The sequence below is a fragment of the Puma concolor genome, chromosome A2, assembly GCF_028749965.1.
Source record: "Puma concolor isolate L17-30 chromosome A2, mPumCon1.1.hap2, whole genome shotgun sequence".
NCBI classification, from domain to species: Eukaryota; Metazoa; Chordata; class Mammalia; order Carnivora; family Felidae; genus Puma; species Puma concolor.
The window spans coordinates 155631017-155650699 of NC_141668.1; the positions used below are offsets into that span (position 1 = coordinate 155631017).

Below are 19683 nucleotides of genomic sequence, written 5' to 3' on the forward strand. Positions count from 1 at the left end.
GTCGGTTAAGCGTCCGACTTCAGCCAGGTCACGATCTCGCGGTCCGTGAGTTCGAGCCCCGCGTCGGGCTCTGGGCTGATGGCTCAGAGCCTGGAGCCTGTTTCCGATTCTGTGTCTCCCTCTCTCTCTGCCCCTCCCCCGTTCATGCTCTGTCTCTCTCTGTCCCAAAAATAAATAAACGTTGAAAAAAAAAAAAAATTTAAAAAAAAAAAAAAAATTTTTTTTTTAACGTTTATTTATTCTTGAGACAGAGAGAGACAGAGCATGAACGGGGGAGGGGCAGAGAGAGAGGGAGACACAGATCTGAAGCAGGCTCCAGGCTCTGAGCTGTCGGCACAGAGCCCGACGCGGGGCTCGAGCTCACGGACCGTGAGATCATGACCTGAAGTCGGAAGCTTAACCGAGGCGCCCCTCTCCCAGCACTTCTTAACTTCAGGTGGCTCCTTCTGGGCTCCCTGGGGGTGTGGATGGAAGCACTCTCTGGCACATGAGGGCCCTTAGAGGACAGAAGCACCATATCTGCTCTGTTCAGAATTGTCCCTACCTTGCCCTCGGCGTGGCATGGTAACACTGTGCCTCCAGCTTTCAGATGCTTTACAACATGGTCTCTCGGAGCCCTTGCCCTGGCCGGAAACTGTTGCCAAGGCCCAGTTTCAGTCTGCGCTTCTGGAAGCAGCAACGCTATACCGGAGACCTGAGATTCTGCCGGGGAGTGACTGTGCCATTTCAAAGTCCGGAATGTGTACAGCAAACACTTTGTTGGGTGGCCAGATATACCTCAGCCAGAGAGCTAACCAGTGCCAGCGTGTGGGACGTAAAACAAAGCCATGAGGGGGCGTCCGGCTGGCTCAGTTGGAAGAGTGCGTGACTCTTGATCTTGGGGTTGTGAGTTTGTGGCCCACGTTGGGTGTAGAGATCACTTAACAACGAAATATCAAAAGATGATAATAAATAAAATAAAGCAATGAAACACAGGGCGTGCACATCCGTGGTGGCCGGGCAACCAAGTTTTATTACAGTTATCCTGATCTGATCGAATGGTTCAGGAGGCCAATTAAATTCACATGCAGGGGAAATAGCCTCAGATCAATCTCTGGGCAAACCTTATCTTTACGGCTATTCACAATATTGCTTTTCTTGCAGATGGGTACGTGTATCATAAAAAGAAAACAAGGGAAAGGATCACATGAAACTGTTTCTGGGAGAGATGTGGAACAGCACTGCTGGGCAATGTTTATAAAGTGTGACCAGGAAGATCAGCACCCCGCGTGGGCTTAGAATTTAAAATACGTAGACGTCAAAATCGGAAGGTAACGATACAGAAATGAAGCATGCTGCATGGAACTCTGGTATTAAATAACCTCATCTTTAGGGACACTTGGGATAATATGCCGGCCCCCACGTGGAGGGGACCGACTTGGCTGATAATTCCCAGTTGGCACCCGGGAGGACGCGCGGGTAGATCCGTCACGGGTTGGGGGCAGTGTGACATCTGTGTGGCATAGCTCAGGGACTCGGGCATTTGCATGGACTTCTCCCGGCGCAGTGACCTCAGTGCTTTGAATCCTCTTGGGTCAGCGAAGCGAGATGCTCCCGGCCAGCGTTTGCCCGCTTTTTGGTCTCATCTGGGCTGTTCTGAAGTCTCAGCTTTGCTTCCAGTCTCTGCCTCCATCCTTCTCTGAGCCTGGAAATAGACACCAAACACGCAAACAGAGCAGCCATTTCCACGGCTGTTGGCTCAGGGATGCTTCCTTCCCCCCCCCTTTTTTTTTGCCCTCCCTGAAGGTGTCTGTGTGTGCATTCAGGTTTTAAAAGGTATGCAGAGCACTTGCAAATTTAAATATATGCATATTTTATATTTTGTAGGTATGTCTTTAGCTCTCACTTCTGTTCAGTCTCTTCTAATCTTGACCCTTCAGACTTTCCCTTTGGGGCTGCAACGTCTTTAGAGTTGTGGAGGGGGGAACCTGTCAGTCTAGAATTGTTCACTCGGCAGAGCTATCTTTCAAACACAGAGGTGAAGTAAAGCTGTCTTCAGCCATGCAAGAGCGGGAGGAACTCGCACCAGCAGCCTGTCCCCACATGACATGTTAAAGGAAACCCGTCAAGCAGAGGGAGAATGGCCCGAAATGGAAGTCGGGATCTGTGCAATTCAGTGAAGGGCGATCGCGTGGGTGCATATTACTAATTTTGTCTCACTACTCTAAGCTCCTTAGGGCGCCTGGGTGGCTCAGTCGGTTGAGCGTCTGACTTTGGCTCAGGCCAAGATCTCACGGCTCATGAGTTCGAGCCCCACATCGGGCTCTGTGCTGACAGCTCAGAGCCTGGAGCCTGTTTCGGATTCTGTGTCTCCCTCTCTCTCTGGCCCTCCCCTGCTCGCGCTCTGTCTCTGTCTCTCTCTCAAAAAGAAACATTAAAGAAAAAAATTGAAAAAAAAAAAAAGAAGATAGTGTCTGAAAGCAAAACTGTCAATGACGTCACGTGGGGTTTATGACGTGTGTGGAAGAGAAACTTTACTTTGCACCGTTGGAGGGGGAGCGGGGGGCTGGGCCACCGTAAGGCTCCCACACCCTCCCTCCGGGAGACCAGGCGGCCCTCAAAGGCACACGGTGATGGAGGCCCTAAAGCGACCCTGAAAATAACACAAACAGATGGCGTTAAAAAGCCAACAGAGGAGATAAAATGAAATCATAAAATACCATTTAGTGAACCCAAAAGAAGGCAGAAAAGAGATAAAGGAAAAACAGCACAGATGAGCGAACAGGAGACAAATCGCAAGCTGGCAGATGTAAACCCAATCATGCGCATTAACGTTGAAGATGTAAACCGCTGATTAAAATGAAAAGATGTTGAGTTGAATAAAAAATGATATTGAAATAGAGGCCGCCTACGGGAAAATCGGTTTTTGTTTTATTTTATTATTTTATTTTATTTTGAGAGAGAGAGAGAGAGAGAGTGCGAGCAAGTGGGAGGGGGGCAGAGAGAGGGGGAGAGAGAGGGGGAGAGAGAGAATCCCAAGCAGGCTCCATGTTCCGTGCAGAGCCTTACTTGGGGGTTGATCCCACAACCCTGGGCTCATGACCTGAGCCAAAATCAAGAACTGACTGAGCCACCCAGGCGCTTAGGAAAGTCACCTTTGATATGAAGGTGGCAATAGGTTAAAATCAAAAGGAGGGGAAAATATTCTATCTTAGCCCTAATCAAAGAAAGCTGGAGTGTAATATCAGGCAAGGTAGATTTCACAGCCAAGAACATCACCAAAGAGAAAGAGGGTCGTTTGGCAACAAGGGGGTCAATTTATCAAGAGGATGTAACGATCTTAAACATTTGTGTGAAAACAGAGCTTCAAAATACACGAAACGAAATGCGACAGAGCTGTTAGGAGACATAGACAGATCTGCAACGACAGCTGGATTTCAATACCCACATTTCAGAACAAGAGGCAAGACCTCAGTAGGGCTGTGGAACTCTGAACAACACTACCAACCGACCGCTCCCCGCTGGTGAAAGGCGGGGACTCTCCAACAGCCCTCTCCTCCTACTGTCCGTGGGAAAAGTCATAAGGAGAAAATGAAGGCACGGGGAGATCTGCGGGCTCACCCAGAGACCACAGGGGCTGGGGCCGTTCCTCTGGTGTCTGGTCTCTGCTGTATTTAATCCTGGACTAAGTGGCCACGTGTGGGGGCGGGAGGGGGGGCTGGGGGTTGGGCGGGGGAGAAGGAACTGACATTATCCTGTTCCAGCCTCGGAACAGCCTAATGAACTGGGCCATCTCCTCCATTTTGTGCCGGGACAAGACGGATTACCCGGTAAGAGCAGAGACCCTCTGGAGGAGGCCACCGGGTTCAAATGGGAAGAGGAGGAGAAGGATGAACAAATTTGAGTCTCGCCATCCCACCAGCCAGAAAGCGTCCCCCTGCGGTCTTCCGTTAAGTTGCATAGACGGACACTGTGCATATACATTGTCATGTTTTAATTTTTTGACATTTATTCCTTTTTTGAGAAATAGTGTGAGCAGGGAGAGGGGCCGAGAGAGGGGGAGACACAGAATCCGAAGCAGGCTCCAGGCGCCGAGCTGTCAGCACAGAGCCTGACACGGGGCTCGAACCCACGGACCGCGAGATCATGACCTGAGCTGAAGTCGCCCGCTTAACCCACTGAGCCACCCAGGTGCCCCTGTCATGCTTTAACAGACTGGAGCCGGTTTGCTCATCCCTCGGCGTGCACCTCACTTTCTGCATCTTCCTTAGGCAGTTCCACCGCACCCGATGCCTTCTGCGCGCTCCCCGGCGTGGGGGGGGGGGGGGGGGGAGACACACGCGTGCACGGCGTGCTGAGTGGCCTGGCCTGGGGAAGGAAGGTGGCAGGGACCACAGAAATGACTGACCGCCCACCTCAGCTTCTCAGACAATCCCCGGAGGAGACGCCCTAACACGGCGCTCCAGCAGCGAGGACAGCCCGCTTCCCCTTGCCCGTGGCCAGGAATGAGGCCCAGCAGCTCTCCATTCGTACAAGAGGCTGGGTTCCCCTTGGGACTCAGGAGGGCGTTTGGAAGGCAACAGCGAGTCTAAGTCGCGCAGACTGGTGCATGTCGTTGGCCCAGCAAGCACGCACTAGCAGCGTGGAGTCACGGGCCCTGACGTCGGGCTGATCCCCCTGGCCATACACAAGCTGTGCCCTCTGCAAACATACGGCGGCTGAGCTGTTCCATGGGGACGGAGGACCCAGATGGGCCTGTCCCCTCACTGGCTCCGAAGTGGAGGTGGCGCGTGCGGGTGGTAAGCCGCCGAGGTCCCCACAGCCATGGCGGCCCTGGGTCTGCTCAAGGGAGTTGCCGCTCTGCCCTGGGTGGACTGGTTTGGCTGCCTCACGGATGCCCGGCAGAGGGGTGACCGCCCATCAGCCCCCCTCAGAGAACTTCGCAGGGTGTCCCATGTCTTCACCCAGACGAGCCCTGAGAATCGGTCACGGTCTCCTTTGCTTGATTGCTCTTTACGGGCTCATCTGCTGACCTGCTCCCCAAATTTAGGGTGACCCTCATGCACTAGAAATGGTGCCAGAGGGGAGATTTTTCCATTTCTAAAGATACAGATCAAAGGGTACATTTGTTAATGTAGAAGAATTTTAAAAACTACTGCCCAAGGGTGCCTGGATGGCTCAGTAGATTGGGCGTCCGACTTTGGCTCAGGTCATGATCTCATGGTTTGTGGGTTCGAGCCCTGCATCAGGCTCTCTGCTGTCAGTGCAGACCCTGCTTCGGATCTTCGTCTCCCTCTCTCTGCCCCTCCCCAACTCTCGCGCTCTCTCTGTCTCTTGAAAATAAATAAACATTAAAAAAAAAAAAAGAAAAGCAAACATAAAAAGTTGCTGCCCGTAAGTATAGGTGATGGCAGGAACATACGCCGGGAAAATTGAAATAATGATGTTCTCTAAGATGCCCATCTGGCATTCTTCTGGGGAAATGAATTTTGCTTTAAAAAAAAATAGACAAACAAGGGCAGTAATGCTTCGCCCATGTGTGTTCATGGTGGGGATGCTGACAGCGGGGAGGTTGTGCCTGGGAGGCCGGGGATATGGGAATTCTATCTTCTGCTCAGTTTTGCTGGGAACCTAAAACTGCCCTAAAGAATAAAGTCTATTTTGTTTTTAGTGGCGTCTGGGTGGCTCAGACGGTTAATCGTCTGCCTTTGGCTCAGGTCATGATCTCACGGTCTGTGAGTTCGAGCCCCACGTCAGTGGCGTCTGGGTGGCTCAGATGGTTAATCGTCTGCCTTTGGCTCAGGTCATGATCTCACGGTCCGTGAGTTCGAGCCCCGCGTCGGGCTCTGGGCTGAAGGCGCAGAGCCCGCTTCAGATCCTCCTCTGTCTCCCCCTCTTTCTGCCCCTGCTGTGCTCATGCTCTTTTCTCTCTCAAAAGTAAATAAATGAATGTCTATTCTTAAAATCGAATGAATAGTAAAAAAAAAAAAAAAAAAAAAAAAAAGACAAACGAGCCACGTACTTTCTCAGGGCGCTTTTTCCCAGGCGATATTCCTCCGACTGTCGGTAGTAGGTCTGCTTGCCGATCTCCCGTTCCCAGAAACGCTTGAGCTCGTGGCAGGTGTTTCCGCAGAAGACTTCCCGGCGGATGTACTGATTGTTCATCCCCTTGAAAAGGAAAGTATCAGTCGAACCCCCGTGGAACACGCTCCCTCAGACTCTGGGGGGTACAGACTATTTGAATCCAGCCCCTGCCACTTATCTGAGGGGGTCCTGGCCAGCGGCAGAACCTCACGGGGGTGGGGGGTGGGGTTGGCCACACGGCCTGTCGTCGGGATACAGTGGTGTGAATGCGGAAGTCCCCCCGCGGAGCGAGGCCGGGCAGAGACCTCTGCCCTTCCGTCCTCCTTCCGGAAGAGTGGGCTTTCTCAACTCTGCATCAGCAGGTGACGCGTGCCAGGCTTGGATGCACGGTCTAGTTCGTTATCGATGCCCGCAGCGCCCCCCGTGAGTGGGCGTTACCCTCCTCATTTTATGGGGGAGACGTGTGACCAGTTACAGAACTTGCCTGTGGCCCCATGACTGTAACTAACAGAAGGCAGGCTGCATACTTCTGCGTGTCTTCAAGCCCTTTACTAAAGGGGTTTGTCACACGTGACGGTCCCAGTGTCTGATACACGTGGAGCCGGCAGCTTTGAGGTGTGTGTGTGTGTGTGTGTGTGTGGGTGGGTGGGTGCACGCACTTGGGTGTGGAACGCTCCAGGTCAGACACTCAAGAACGATCGCTGTTTTACACGAAGAAACTCTGACTCACTCCCAGACCTCACTGGGTCCGGGGGACAGGTCAGAAGCAGGGGCCGGAGGGGAGAGGGGTGCAGGGTGAGGAGCAGCGGGCTACTGGAAACGTCCGGAGAGACGCAATGACCGTGCGGTGGAGGCCAGGTTAATGGAAAATGGACGGGTTCACAAGGCATCTTGGGGGGTGGCCAACTCCACCTGCCAAATGCGGGTGAGGGGCTGTCGGTGGAGACTCTGACGCCTGTGCAAAGATGGGAAGCAGCAGAGGAGGGGTGCTCGCGGGGAGGGACCTTGAGCCATGCCGGGCAGAATCTGAGATGCCTGGGTGCTACCAACCCGGGGGAAGAGGGAGACGGGCATCTGGACCTAGGGTCCAGATCTCAGCCTGCTGGTCTGGACCACAGCTTTCTCGCGGAGACGGACTGGGGTGGTGGGGCGGGGTGGAAGGAGAGAGGGTCTGAACCCAGACATTGACCGTGGACCTGTGTTCACACCTTCTGCTTGTCAATAAATTTCTCTGGGCCTCAGTCTCTTCACCTTTAAAATTTCTCTGAAGATCAGTGGGCGCCTGAGCGTCCGACTTCGGCTCAGGTCGTGATCTCGCAGTTTGTGGGTTCGAGCCCCACATCGGGCTTTGCGCTGACAGGGTGGAGCCTGCCTCTAATTCATTGTCTCTCTCTCTCTCTACCCCTCTCCCGCTCACGTGCTCTCTCTCTCTCTCTCTCAAAAATAAACATTAAAAAATAAAATAATATTTCTCTGAAGATCACAATGTAATCGTGGATGTGAAACTATTTAGCACTGTATAAATTTCTGAATAAAGACAACGTTTATAGTTCGTCAACCTTAGATTGCACAGGGCATGATACTATAATTAACAGCAATAATAACTCCTCCAACTCTCTATAGAAAAGAAAGAATTGCACTTCTCTTTCCTTCTGGATCAGCGGCTATTGACCTTGGCTGCCCGTTGGAATCTCTTGGGGAGCTTTACAAAGACCTGATGCCAGGGCTTTATCCAGGGCGTCCGATTTCAGCGGCCCGTGGTGTGGCCTGGGCATCAGGGATTTTTCAAGCTCCCGCCCTGTGATTCCAGGGTGCAGCCAAGGTGAGAACTGCCATCTTGAATCCTGTCCTCTCGTGCTGTGGTCACATCTCTGTCCGGCGCTGGGTCCAAGGAAGCCGAGGTGACGAGGGCTGGGCATAGAGGCCTAAGGAGTATAACAGTCATAGCCGTCTTGCAAAGTAGGCACTATTTTCCCATCTTGCAGGTAAGAAAACTGAGGTTCAGAGGTAGCCATCTGACTTCATCAAAGTCATTCAGATGGTGAGTGGGGCAGGTGTCCTACTCAGGGCCCAGGCTCCATCCACTGCCCCTAGCTGTTGGCCATGGAGGAGGAATGTGACTCTCCTACCCCCTGGAAGTGCTCAGTGATCTCGTACTTCCCTGGAAATATAGCAGAGGGCTCACTGACTGCAGTGAGCCCCCCTGCCTCAGAGCAGAATTTTTCAGAAACGGATCTTTCCTGTTTTATCTCAATGTCTTGAGCGCATAGCCGTGCTCAATAAGTACTTGTTGAATTGACGAAATCCCCCACCCCCCACCCAGTATCTTTAGTGATTCCTCTGCAGTGCTTTGGGCATCGAGGGGAAGTCTGCAGGGACAGTAAGAGGGACACTGTCACGTCACCTTGCCTGCCCACTGGCCCTGGTGGACCTGGCCAGCGAATGTGGCTGCAGAACATGTTTCTCGGGGAGGGCAAAGGAAAGAACCCGCTGATCCTGAGAATTGTGAGTTCATGTGAAGTTTCTGGCGTGCAGGGGAGAGTCAGTTTGGGGGAGTAAATGCTCATTAGAGTATTTTTCCCACAGAATTTGGAGGGTTCATTTTTACTCTGAAGTTGTTTTTTTTTTTTTTTTTTTAATGTTTAAGAAAATGGGAAGGCTCTCGGGTCGCCCGGTGGTTCAGTCGATTAGCGGTAAAGTGTCTGACTTCCGCTCAGGTCCTGATCTCAAGGTTCATGAGTTTGAGCCCCGCGTCGGGCTCTGTGCTGACAGCTCAGAGCCTGGAGCCTGCTTCCATTCTGGATTTCCCTGTCTCTCTGCCTGTCTGCGTCTGGGCAGCCTCCAGACCCAAACACAGCAAGTGCAGCCTGGTGAGCGGTTGTGAAGTGTCCCTTCTGTGTGCACAGTCTGCATCCAGCCTCAGGCTTCCATTTCTTTCTCTCTTTTTTTTTTTCTTCAGTGATTATTTATTTTTGAGAGAGACAGACAGAGCGTGAGCAGGGGAGGGGCAGAGAGAGAGAGAGGGAGGCACAGAATCGGAAGCAGGCTCCAGGCTCTGAGCTGTCAGCACAGAGCCCGACGCGGGGCTCAAACCCATGCACTGTGAGATCGTGACCCGAGCCAAAGTCGGACGCTTAACTGACTGAGCCACCCAGTCGCCCCTCAAAACGTGTTTTTTAAAAGTTTTTTTATTTATTTTGAGAGAGACAGAGAAAGCCAGTGGGAGAGGGGCAGAAAGAGAGGGAGAGGGAGAATTCCCAGCAGGCTCCCCACTGTCAGCGCTGAGCCCGATGCAGGGCTCGAACTCACAACCCACGAGATCATGACCTGGGCGGAAACCCAGAGTCGGACGCTTAACCCGCTGAGCCACCCAGGCGCCCCCTTTTGAAAATTTTTTTGAATTTCTTATCAAAACACTTCTTCCTGGACCCTGCTGGTCACAGGAAAAAGAGGGTCTGGGCCCCACTGGGCCTGTTTGCAGCCATAAACGTAATGCCCTGCACCCCGCTTTCAGATGTGTTCCGGTGCTGTGCTCCAGGGCTGGCCCCCCAAACCGTCTGCAAACGCCCACCTCCGCTCCCCAGCCCTCCTCAGCGCGCCCTGCACGCTCTAGCTCTCTTCTTTTGTTACAGAGGGACTCAGGGTGCCCCTCCGGCCTCTCCCTTCCCTGAGCCACACCCTGTGCCTGGGCTGCAAAGGGCTGTCCTGGTCTGCTGCTCTTCTGTCATCCTGTCCCCGCAGCTCCCGGCATCGGATATTTGTGAAATCTCCTCTCGCCTGTAGCGGGTGTGCGGGTGTACCTGCTCTGCCCGCTTAACGCACGGTGTTCCCTGCTCACTCCCGGGACACGGACTCCCCACCCAGCAGGCGGGAGGGTAAGAGAGAGGAGGACGGGCACCCTGCAGTGGTCCCCTCAGAGCTTCGGGGTTTCCTTTATGCATCCTGCACCTCCGTGTTGTCTTCTGTGAAATGGGATTTTTATGAAGGTTCAATCAGATCACGCTCCTGAAAATGCCTCACACAGACGTGTGTCCAGCATCCTTCTAGGTGGCCCTCTGATTTTCTCAGGCTGTTGCCGGGCACAGGGACGTCATTAGCCATGGCGAATAGAGCATATTCGAAAACCCTAAGTTAAGTGTCACTTTTCCTTATATGTACATAATATCGAATGTTTGGCCTCTGGACTACGTACGTGGCTAGGATTCATTTGGCTTTGTTCCTGGTCTGTTGGGCTCCTATGTAGGGACACTTAGATGACAAGGCAGAAGCTTCTCAGGTTTTTAGATTAGACAACGTCCCATCTAGGGTCACGCTCAGAGGAGCATTTGGTAAAAGCTTGTGACCGGTGTCATTCTTATGTCCTTTCACCTCTGATACACCGGAGATGAGCCTCACCACGCCCACTCATCGGGGGGTGCCCACGTTTGTAAGAAGGAAGATCTGATCGTGTGTTCCCGAGGGAGAGCCGAGTCCCTTCTGGGGTGAACGCTGGCGTCTATCTCCACTTCTGTCTCCACCGTGTTATTTTACAACCTAACCAGCTGTTTTGCTGGAAAACGCCAACGCCACTATGGTGCAAAGGAGCAGGCTCTCTAAGAAAAAAATGCATTTTGCTGTTGGACGAGCTACCTCATCCTCTTCCTAACTTTCAGCCATCGTCCCCGATATGACCAGCACGGTGGCGGCTGCCGTTAACCGGTTGTGTAACATCAAGGAGGCAAAATTAATGACAACTTTTAGGAAAACACACAAGTACGAGAGGAGAGAGGGAGTTAAAGACATCTGGGACTCCTAACCCCCCAACCCCAGGGACTGGTGATACTAGGATGATTCAGGGTCCCCTCAGGGGACTTCAGGTGTAACAGGGGGTGAGCTGTGACGGGAGCTGAAATGGGGGTGGGGTGGGGCACAGGAAGAGTCACCTGACCCGGTCTGAGGGGTTCAAGGGCCTGCAGGATGAGTGGGTGGGAGCACCCAGGGTGCGGGGAGGAGGTGATGAGAGCCCCCAGAAGCAGAGCCGACTGAGACAGAGGGGCGTGGCCTGGGGGGGGCAGGGGAGGGGACTTAGTGCAAAGGGGCATGAGGGACTTTCTAGGGTTCTAGAAATGTTCTATAGCTTATTTCTAGAGATGGTTTGCCAAAACTTATCAAATCGTACACTTGAACCGGGTGTATTTTATTCACATAGGTGATGCCTCAGTAGAAGCCGAGAAGAAATGTCTTCTGCCTTTGGACTCGAGATGCATCCAAGTTCCCCGGTTCTAACCTCTCGGGAGACTCTGGTGGCACGTAGTGTTGGGGGGTTAGCCCCTTGCTCCACGGGTAACACGTGTTCCTGTGAGCGTGTGTGTGTTTTCGTTTCCTGGCTTCCAAAATGGAGACAGCTCCTGTACCTTGAGGACGAGGCAAGGAAAATATGAATAGCTGGAAAACCCTTTAGAAACAGAGGGCATTGTCCTTGATAAAGAAACGGCTCAGGATGCGTGAGGGGCTCAGTGGGTTAAGCCTCTGACTCTTGCTTTCGGCTCAGGTCATGATCTCTCGGTTTGTGGGATCGAACCCCGTGTCGGGCTCGGCCTTGATAGTACGGAGCCTGCTTGGGATTCTCTCTCTCCCTCTCTCTCTCTGCCCCTCCCCCGTTTACCCTCTCTCAGACATGAATAACCTTAAAAAAAAATAAAAGAAAGAAATGGCTCCGTTCTCTCCATCTCCTCCACCAAGAATACCATCACCAGTGCACTCCCACTGAGAGAATTGGTCACATTATTTCCAGCCGATCGTCACCAGCTCGGAAAAGCCGTAACTTCAGGGCCACTGGCGAACTTTAGGTCACAAAATCAATTCGTGCTCGAGGAGAATGACGGCACATAACCCCTTCACAGCACCTCGGTTCCACGAATTGTACGGAACCTCTACGTTGGTGAGGCTTCTGTGCTGCATGGAAGGCCAGCTGGTGTTAGAGAGTCACCCAGAACAAAGGTGCACTTGTCCCCTGTGAGCCCTGACACCGTGCAAACCGTTTACTATCCCAGGCCTCAGGTTCCTGGGAGGATTAAACCTAAATTGAGGAATGTGAGTCTTCTTCTTCTTTTTTTTTTTTTTTATTAAGAATTTTGGCTTATGCTGGTCATTCTCAGGACTCCTGGCGAGAGCAGCTTGTTGCACGTGGCGGACCATACGTGCCACCAAGCTGCTTCTTACGCTGCCGACACCTGATAAGAGCAGCCATTTTGTGACAATTTTCCACCACGTTTCAATTAGCAATAATCGCGCCTCGGATAAACCTCATTGGCTACGGTACTGCCACTGCGCAAAGCTCCACCACGTTTCAACAAGCTTCGTGGAGGTCATGGCTTGAAGTGGAACGGAGGGTTCTGGCCCCAGATAAGTGGAGGAAGCGCTCTTCCCCCGTCTCTCCAGGGAATGCAGCTCCAGAGACAGTAGACGAAGACACAGGGCAGCTGATGGAAGACGCTAGAGAGGAAACGGTAGCAGGTGGGTCTGAGAAAACCAGAATTCCTATTACCGTTGAATGGCACCAAGTTTTTACTGTGGGATCCAGGCAGGAACACAGCCAGAGAGAGCTCCCCATCCCCTGATTTTAGGGAGAAAGGACACTCGTAATGCTCAGGGAAGGAGGGAAATTACGTGCTTTTCCTTTCTCTAGTCTCTTGGTCTCCAGGAGGTTCCGAGGCATGGGAGGTGTGGCGGTGGAATGGACCACTGGCAATATCAAGACAAAACCCGGAGGGCAGCACAACTTGGTCCGCCAGGAGGGGCTGTGGTCCTCTTGGTGGAGCCACCCCTGCAGCTCTTCTCTTGGCCCCCTCTGCACTTGACCCCAGATAGAAGTGCAGCACCAGAAGCACTCAGCAGACCAGGTAACTAAAGCTTAGGTTTCGGGCCAAAGGACTGGAAAGGGGAGTCCAGGGAACTGGAAATTACCGGGGATACCATGGAAGTGGGTGGACTCACAAGTTACTTCAAAGTTACTTACAGACGCCTAAGCTGGCCTCTGGGCTGCCCGCGCACGAATCTGACCGAAACAGGGAACTAGCGGAGAGAAATTCATGCACGGATCTGGAAAAATCGAACAGCATCACCAGCCAGCTAGGTCTAAGTGTAATTTATAGATCTCTCCACCCCAGGGTGGCAGAACACAGATTCTTTTCCGGTGCACATGACACAAACCATGGAAAAAAAAATTCCTAGAACTAATTCCTAGCAAGGGTGCAAGACAGGAGATGGCGGCATAAAAATTAATACACGTCAGCAACGGACAGCTGGACACCGGAACTCAAAACACAACACCATTCACAGTAACTCCCCGAAATGAAATACTTAGGGGCACATCTAACAAAACACGTACAAAGTACGTTTGCTAACAACTGCAAAGTGCTGATGAACAAAATGTTGACAGCTCAGAGCCTCCTTTGGATTCTGTGTCCCCCCCCACCCCCGCCCCCGCCTCTCCCCTGCTTGCGTTCTGTGTGTGTGTGTGTCTCAAAAATAAATAAACATTAAAAAAAAATTTTTTTAATGGATCATAGGTCTGATATAAAATATAAAACTCTAAAACTTTTAGCAGAAAACATAAGAGAAGTTTTTGGGGCTCGGGGTTAGGCAGAGTTTAAAAAAATTTTTTTTGATGTTTATTTATTTTTGAAGGAGAGAGAGACAGAGCGTGAAGGGGGAGGGGCAGAGAGAGAGGGAGACACAGAATCCTAAACAGTCTCCAGGCTCTGAGATGTCAGCACAGAGCCCGATACGGGGCTGGAACCCGTAAACCAAGAGATCATGACCCGAGCCCAAGTCAGAGGCTTAACTGACTGAGCCACCCAGGAGCCCCGGGGGTTAGGCAGAGTTTTTTTTTTTTTTTTTAATTTTTTTTTTCAACGTTTATTTATTTTTGGGACAGAGAGAGACAGAGCATGAACGGGGGAGGGGCAGAGAGAGAGGGAGACACAGAATCGGAAACAGGCTCCAGGCTCTGAGCCATCAGCCCAGAGCCTGACGCGGGGCTCGAACTCACAGACCGCGAGATCGTGACCTGGCTGAAGTCGGACGCTTAACCGACTGCGCCACCCAGGCGCCCCTAGGCAGAGTTTTTAAGTGTGACACCAAAAGGAGCCTAATCCAGAAAGGAAAAATCGCCACCCTGGGGTTCATCAAAATTTAAAAACTTTGTCCAGCAAAAGGCAGTTAAGGGAATGAAGCACAAGGTACAAATTGAAAAATATATATATATGCACAAATCACAGAGACGACAAAGGGTTTGTATCCAGAATATATAAAGAACTCTCAAAATTCAACACGATGAAAGCAAACGACCCATTAACAGATGGGCAGCGCACTTTAACAGACGCTTCATCAAAGAGGATGCAAATATATCGAGTAAGTCCAGTGGAAGACGTTGAACATCATTAGCCACTGGGGAAATGCCAGTTCAAACCAGGCGGAGATACCATTGCCCCCCCACCCACCCAAGACTGGCCCAAATAAGATTCATTGACAACATGGAGTGCGAGACAGGATGGGTGTGAAGCGATTGGAAGGCTCAGACGCCGCTGCTGGGGGCCTGCCACGTGGTACAAGAATCATTCTTACAAGAATTATTTCTTAACAAAGCGAAACGAAGACCACAACACCACTCCCGGGTATTGAGCCTAGAGAAATGCGAGCTTATGTTCTAGCAACAGCCTATACGCCTGTGCACAGTTCCCTTCATAACTGCCACAAAATGGAAACAACTTAACAGTCCTTCAGTGAGCGAAAGGGTAAAAACTGGCAAACACCTGGGGGGGGAGGCCCCCCCCCGGGTGGCTCAGTCGGTTAAGCGTCGGACTCTTCGATTTCGGCTCAGGTCATGATCTCGCGGTTCCATGAGTTCAAGTCCCGCATCGGGCTCTGTGATGACAGCTCGGAGCCTGGAGCCTGCTTCGGATTCTGGGTCTCCCTCTCTCTCTGCCCCTCCCCTGCTCATCCTCTCTCTCTCTCTCTCAAAAATAAACATTAAAAAAAATTTGTTTAAATGTATCCCGACTTTGTGCTGATTTGATAAGATTCAGCCATTGATTGTTTAAGATCATTTACTGTCCCTGAAACACCACCGAATCCTGATAACTCAATTGTCCCATGAGTTGGCAGCAGAGGCATCACCTAGAAGTTGCTGCAAATGCAGAATTCATCAAGGCCAAGATTTGAATCAAAAACTGCATTTTAACCTAATCCCCAGATGATTCATGTGCATGTTAAAGTTTCGGAAGCTCTGCCTCAGAATTACAAAGCCCCAGATTTAGTCCGTGCTTTTAAGCATCAGCCTTCTGAGAATCCCCCTGTGGCTGAGCATCTCTGTTTAAATATTCCTCGAGGATATTGGTTCTGGAGGTTTCCACATCTCTTCCTCAACAGGCACTGTTTTCTTTCTAGTATTGCGTCTTGTCAGAGCCATGTTAAGTGAACACAACACTGGTACTGATTTCTGGCTTTCTCATAGAGTTTAGCTCATTTTTTTAATGTTTTTATTTATTTTTGAGACAGAGAGAGACAGAGCATGAGCAGGGGAAGGGCAGAGAGAGGGGGAGACACAGAATCCGAAGCAGGCTCCAGGCTCCGAGCTGTCAGCACAGAGCCCGACGCGGGGCTCAAACTCACGGAGTGTGAGATCATGACCTGAGCCGAAGTCAGACGCTTAACCGACCGAGCCACCCAGGAGCCCCGGGTTGAGCTCATTTTGAATGCATCATTTAAATCTATATCTTAGATATGGAAAAGCCCCATTAGGATGTCTAAGTCATTCCCTAGCAGAGGTAAGGTAGGAGGATGGGAGGGAAAGATACATCGCAGGGGCTGAAAAAGAGGTTTTCACAAGGGGTGTATCCGTTTCGCTTGCCCCAGAGAAGTGCAAGATGAACATCCAGCCTCCGGCACAATCAAGTTCAACATCGTTTACCTTTGAGATGAATCTGCGCCTGTCTTGATCCGGTGGAAAGGAGCGCAAATATTGCAGCTCTGAGGGTTACAGAGGTCACAGCCCAGTCCCGAAGCCTCAGAGTCCCTACCCTTTATATGCCGAGCGGAGGAGTTACAGAAAGGCCTCAACCTTTCAAGGTTATGTGCACCCAATCAGTAGCAGAATCACCGAGGTCACATTCCAGGGACACGGTGGCCTCTTCCTGGCGAAAAATAGCCCCGATCGCCTGCTCCCCCTACCCACCCCAGGGCGAGCAAGCTTCTGCTCTGGCAGGCCCTGCAGGGACCATGACTTGGCTGGAAGCGGAGTTATTGTCCAGAACATGTTCTGGATTATCCATGAGCTCAAACCTGCTGTGCATCAGCAGGCAAAACCGCCCTCCACCCCTCGGAGGGTGAGAGAGCCCGGGACGGCGTGACAAGTCACACTTCGAGGTCACTTTACAGGACGACTTAGAGAGGCGTGTTGTCCTTTGGAGCTGCTAATCCACACGTGGCACTTGGTGACAGCCTTTTAAGGTCTGCTTGGATCCCCACCCCCGCCCCCCCCCCAACCTGGGAGAGCAGGAACTGGCCACCGGCGAGTATCTTCCAGAAAAGGGCACCAAACCGGGAAGGGCTGCCCAGCTGAAAGGGACCTTCACGCCATTTTGAGTTGTGTCCTTGGGTGAAACATCTGGAATCGTCCCTGCCTGAGAACAGTGTCAGCTCATCATTCAACCCGACTAGGTCACTATTAAGCATGCATGGGTGCGTGTGACTTACTTACCAGAGTCACAGTGTCAAAGCTCAATCCTTTGCTGTGAATCTTCAGAAAGTGAAGCCCCGCTCCTCCTCCCCCCAAAAAGAAAGAAAGAAAGAAAGAAAGAAAGAAAGAAAGAAAGAAAGAGAAGCCGGGTGGCGTCACCGACGTTGACTCTATGGAGCTGTTTCAGGAAGGCTCTCCGTACCCACGCGGATGCCCGATGGAGCAGCGGGTGGGGCTTATCCTGGGGAGGGAGGGAGGTAGGCCTGGAAGCCACTCTTCGAAGCACCCCTTCTTCACAATGAGAACACTGAAATCCCCAAAGCACACTTAAAGATAAAAGTATCCATTTTCCAGGCCACCTGCTCAGCTGGTTAAGTGTCCGACTCTTGGTTTCCGCTCAGGTCATGATCTCGCCGTTTCGTGAGTTTGAGCCCCGCGTTGGGTTCTGCGCTGGCAGCACAGAGCCTGCCTGGGATTCTCTCTCTCTCCCTCTCTCTCTCTCTCTCTGTTCCTCCTCCACTCTCTCTCTCTCTCTCTCAAAATAAATAAATACACTTAAAAAAAATACCTGTTTTCCTTGTGTGTTCCTGCCAGTAAGTGTAATATGCAAGCAGAGAGGGTAGGATAGCAAGGCTAGTAAAATATTTTCTAGTGCACTTTTTATTTTTTTTTATTTTTTTTATTTTTTATTTTTATTTTTTTTTCAACCTTTATTTATTTTTGGGACAGAGAGAGACAGAGCATGAACGGGGGAGGGTCAGAGAGAGAGGGAGACACAGAATGGGAAACAGTCTCCAGGCTCTGAGCCGTCAGCCCAGAGCCTGACGCGGGGCTCGAACTCACGGACCGCGAGATCGTGACCTGGCTGAAGTCGGACGCTTAACCGACTGCGCCACCCAGGCGCCCCTCTAGTGCACTTTTTAAAAAATTTTTTTAAATTTTAATTTATTTTTCATATATACTTGATGGTCAAGTTGGCTAACATGCAGTGTATATGGTGTGCTCTTGGTTTTGGGGGGGGAGATTCCCATGATTCATTGCTTCCATACAACACCCAGTGCTCATCTCAACAAGCGCCCTCCTCGATGCCCATCACCCATTTTCCCCTCTACCCTGCCCTCCCGCACCCCCTCGGTTTGTTCTCTGTATTTAAGAGTCTCTTATGGTTTGCCTCCCTCTCTGTGGATGGCATTATGCTAAGTGAAATAAGCCAGTCAGAGAAAGACAGATATCATATGTTTTCACTCATATGTGGAAATTGGGGAACTTAACAGAAGACCATGGGGGAAGGGAAGGGGAAAAAAATCATTTCTACTGCACTTATAAAAAGTACCCCTGGGCAGCTGGGTGGCTCGGTTGGTTAATCATCCGACTCGGCTCAGGTCATGATCTCATGGTTGGGGAGTTCGAGTCCCATGTCAGGCTCTGTGCTGACAGCTCAGAGCGTGGAGCCTGCTTCAGATTCTGTGTCTCCCTTCCCCAGCTCACACTCTGTCTGTCTCTCTCTCTCTCTCTCAAAAATAAACATTTAAGGGGCGCCTGGGTGGCGCAGTTGGTTAAGCGTCCGACTTCAGCCAGGTCAGGATCTCGCGGTCCGTGAGTTCGAGCCCCGCGTCAGGCTCTGGGCTGATGGCTCGGAGCCTGGAGCCTGTTTCCGATTCTGTGTCTCCCTCTCTCTCTGCCCCTCCCCCGTTCATGCTCTGTCTCTCTCTGTCCCAAAAATAAATAAAAAACGTTGAAAAAAAATTTAAAAAAAATAAACATTTAAGAAATAATAATAAAAATAAAAATACCCCTTTCCTCTTTAAAAAAATCCACAGTGGAACTGAATATCTTTTAACTTGTTTTGTTTTTTATTTTTTAAAATTTACATCCAAATTAGTTAGCATCTAGTACAACAATGATTTCAGGAGTAGATTCCTTAGTGCCCCTGACCCATTTAGCCCATCCCCCCTCCCACAACCCCTCCCATAACCCTCAGTTTGTTCTCCATATTTATGAGTCTTGTCTGTTTTGTCTCCCTCTGTGTTTTTATATTATTTTTGTTTCCCTTCCCTTATGTTCATCTGTTTTGACTCTTAAAGTCCTCCTATGAGTGAAGTCATATGATTTTTGTCTTTCTCTGACTAATTTCACTTAGCATAATACCCTCCAGTTCCATCCACGTAGTTGCAAATGGCAAGATTTCATTCTTTTTGATTGCCGAGTAATACTCCATTGTATATATATACCACATCTTCTTTATCCATTCATCCATCGATGGACATTTGGGTTCTTTCCATACTTTGGCTATTGTTGATAGTGCTGCTATAAACATGGGGATGCATGTGTCCCTTTGAAACAGCACACCTGTATCCCGTGGATAAATGCCTAGTGCAATTGCTGGGTCGTAGGGTAGTTCTATTTTTAGTTTTTTGAGGAACCTCCATACTGTTTTCCAGAGTGGCTGCACCAGCTTGCATTCCCAGGAACTGAATATTTCATAGGTGAAAGATTATCTTGAAGGATTTTTTTTTTTCCACTGCTGAGTGCTGGCAAAGCTTTTCTGGTTACATGGGGTTCCTCAAACTTTATTGAAGTCATTCACACGTCCTTTAAGAAAAAACTTACTAAGTTAAACGTCTGAGTGTTGTGCCCCCTCCCCAGGCTCACAACAATCTGAAAACCTATTCATTCCCCCAGCATGGAATTTCAAAGCATCCATAATTGGTTTATGTCGAAGGACAGACATTTGTGATTTTCCCGACCCAACCAAATTTTGAATGGACAGCCTCCTGAATTTCCAAATTTTCATTCTGTCATTCGTAATTTGTTTAATGGACAGACCTCCTCCTATTCAATCAGATTCTTCATTCTAGTGAAACCCAGCATCTTATTTAGAATGAGGGTGTGCCCGGGAC

General features: G+C 50.6%; 1 protein-coding gene and 1 pseudogene across 1 annotated transcript; both read right to left on the reverse strand.

The window, feature by feature from the left end:
* Window positions 1–984: 984 nt before the first annotated feature.
* On the reverse strand, window positions 985–16243 carry FAM240A (family with sequence similarity 240 member A). Its single transcript, XM_025916603.2, has 3 exons — window positions 16016–16243; window positions 6002–6147; window positions 985–1684 (listed from the first exon to the last, which is right to left on the reverse strand). Exons 2-3 carry the CDS (start codon window positions 6142–6144, stop codon window positions 1552–1554), a joined length of 276 nt encoding a protein of 91 aa, XP_025772388.2. The 5' UTR covers window positions 6145–6147; window positions 16016–16243; the 3' UTR covers window positions 985–1551.
* LOC112853067 (U4 spliceosomal RNA) lies at window positions 12314–12381 on the reverse strand (annotated as a pseudogene).
* Window positions 16244–19683: the final 3440 nt, after the last annotated feature.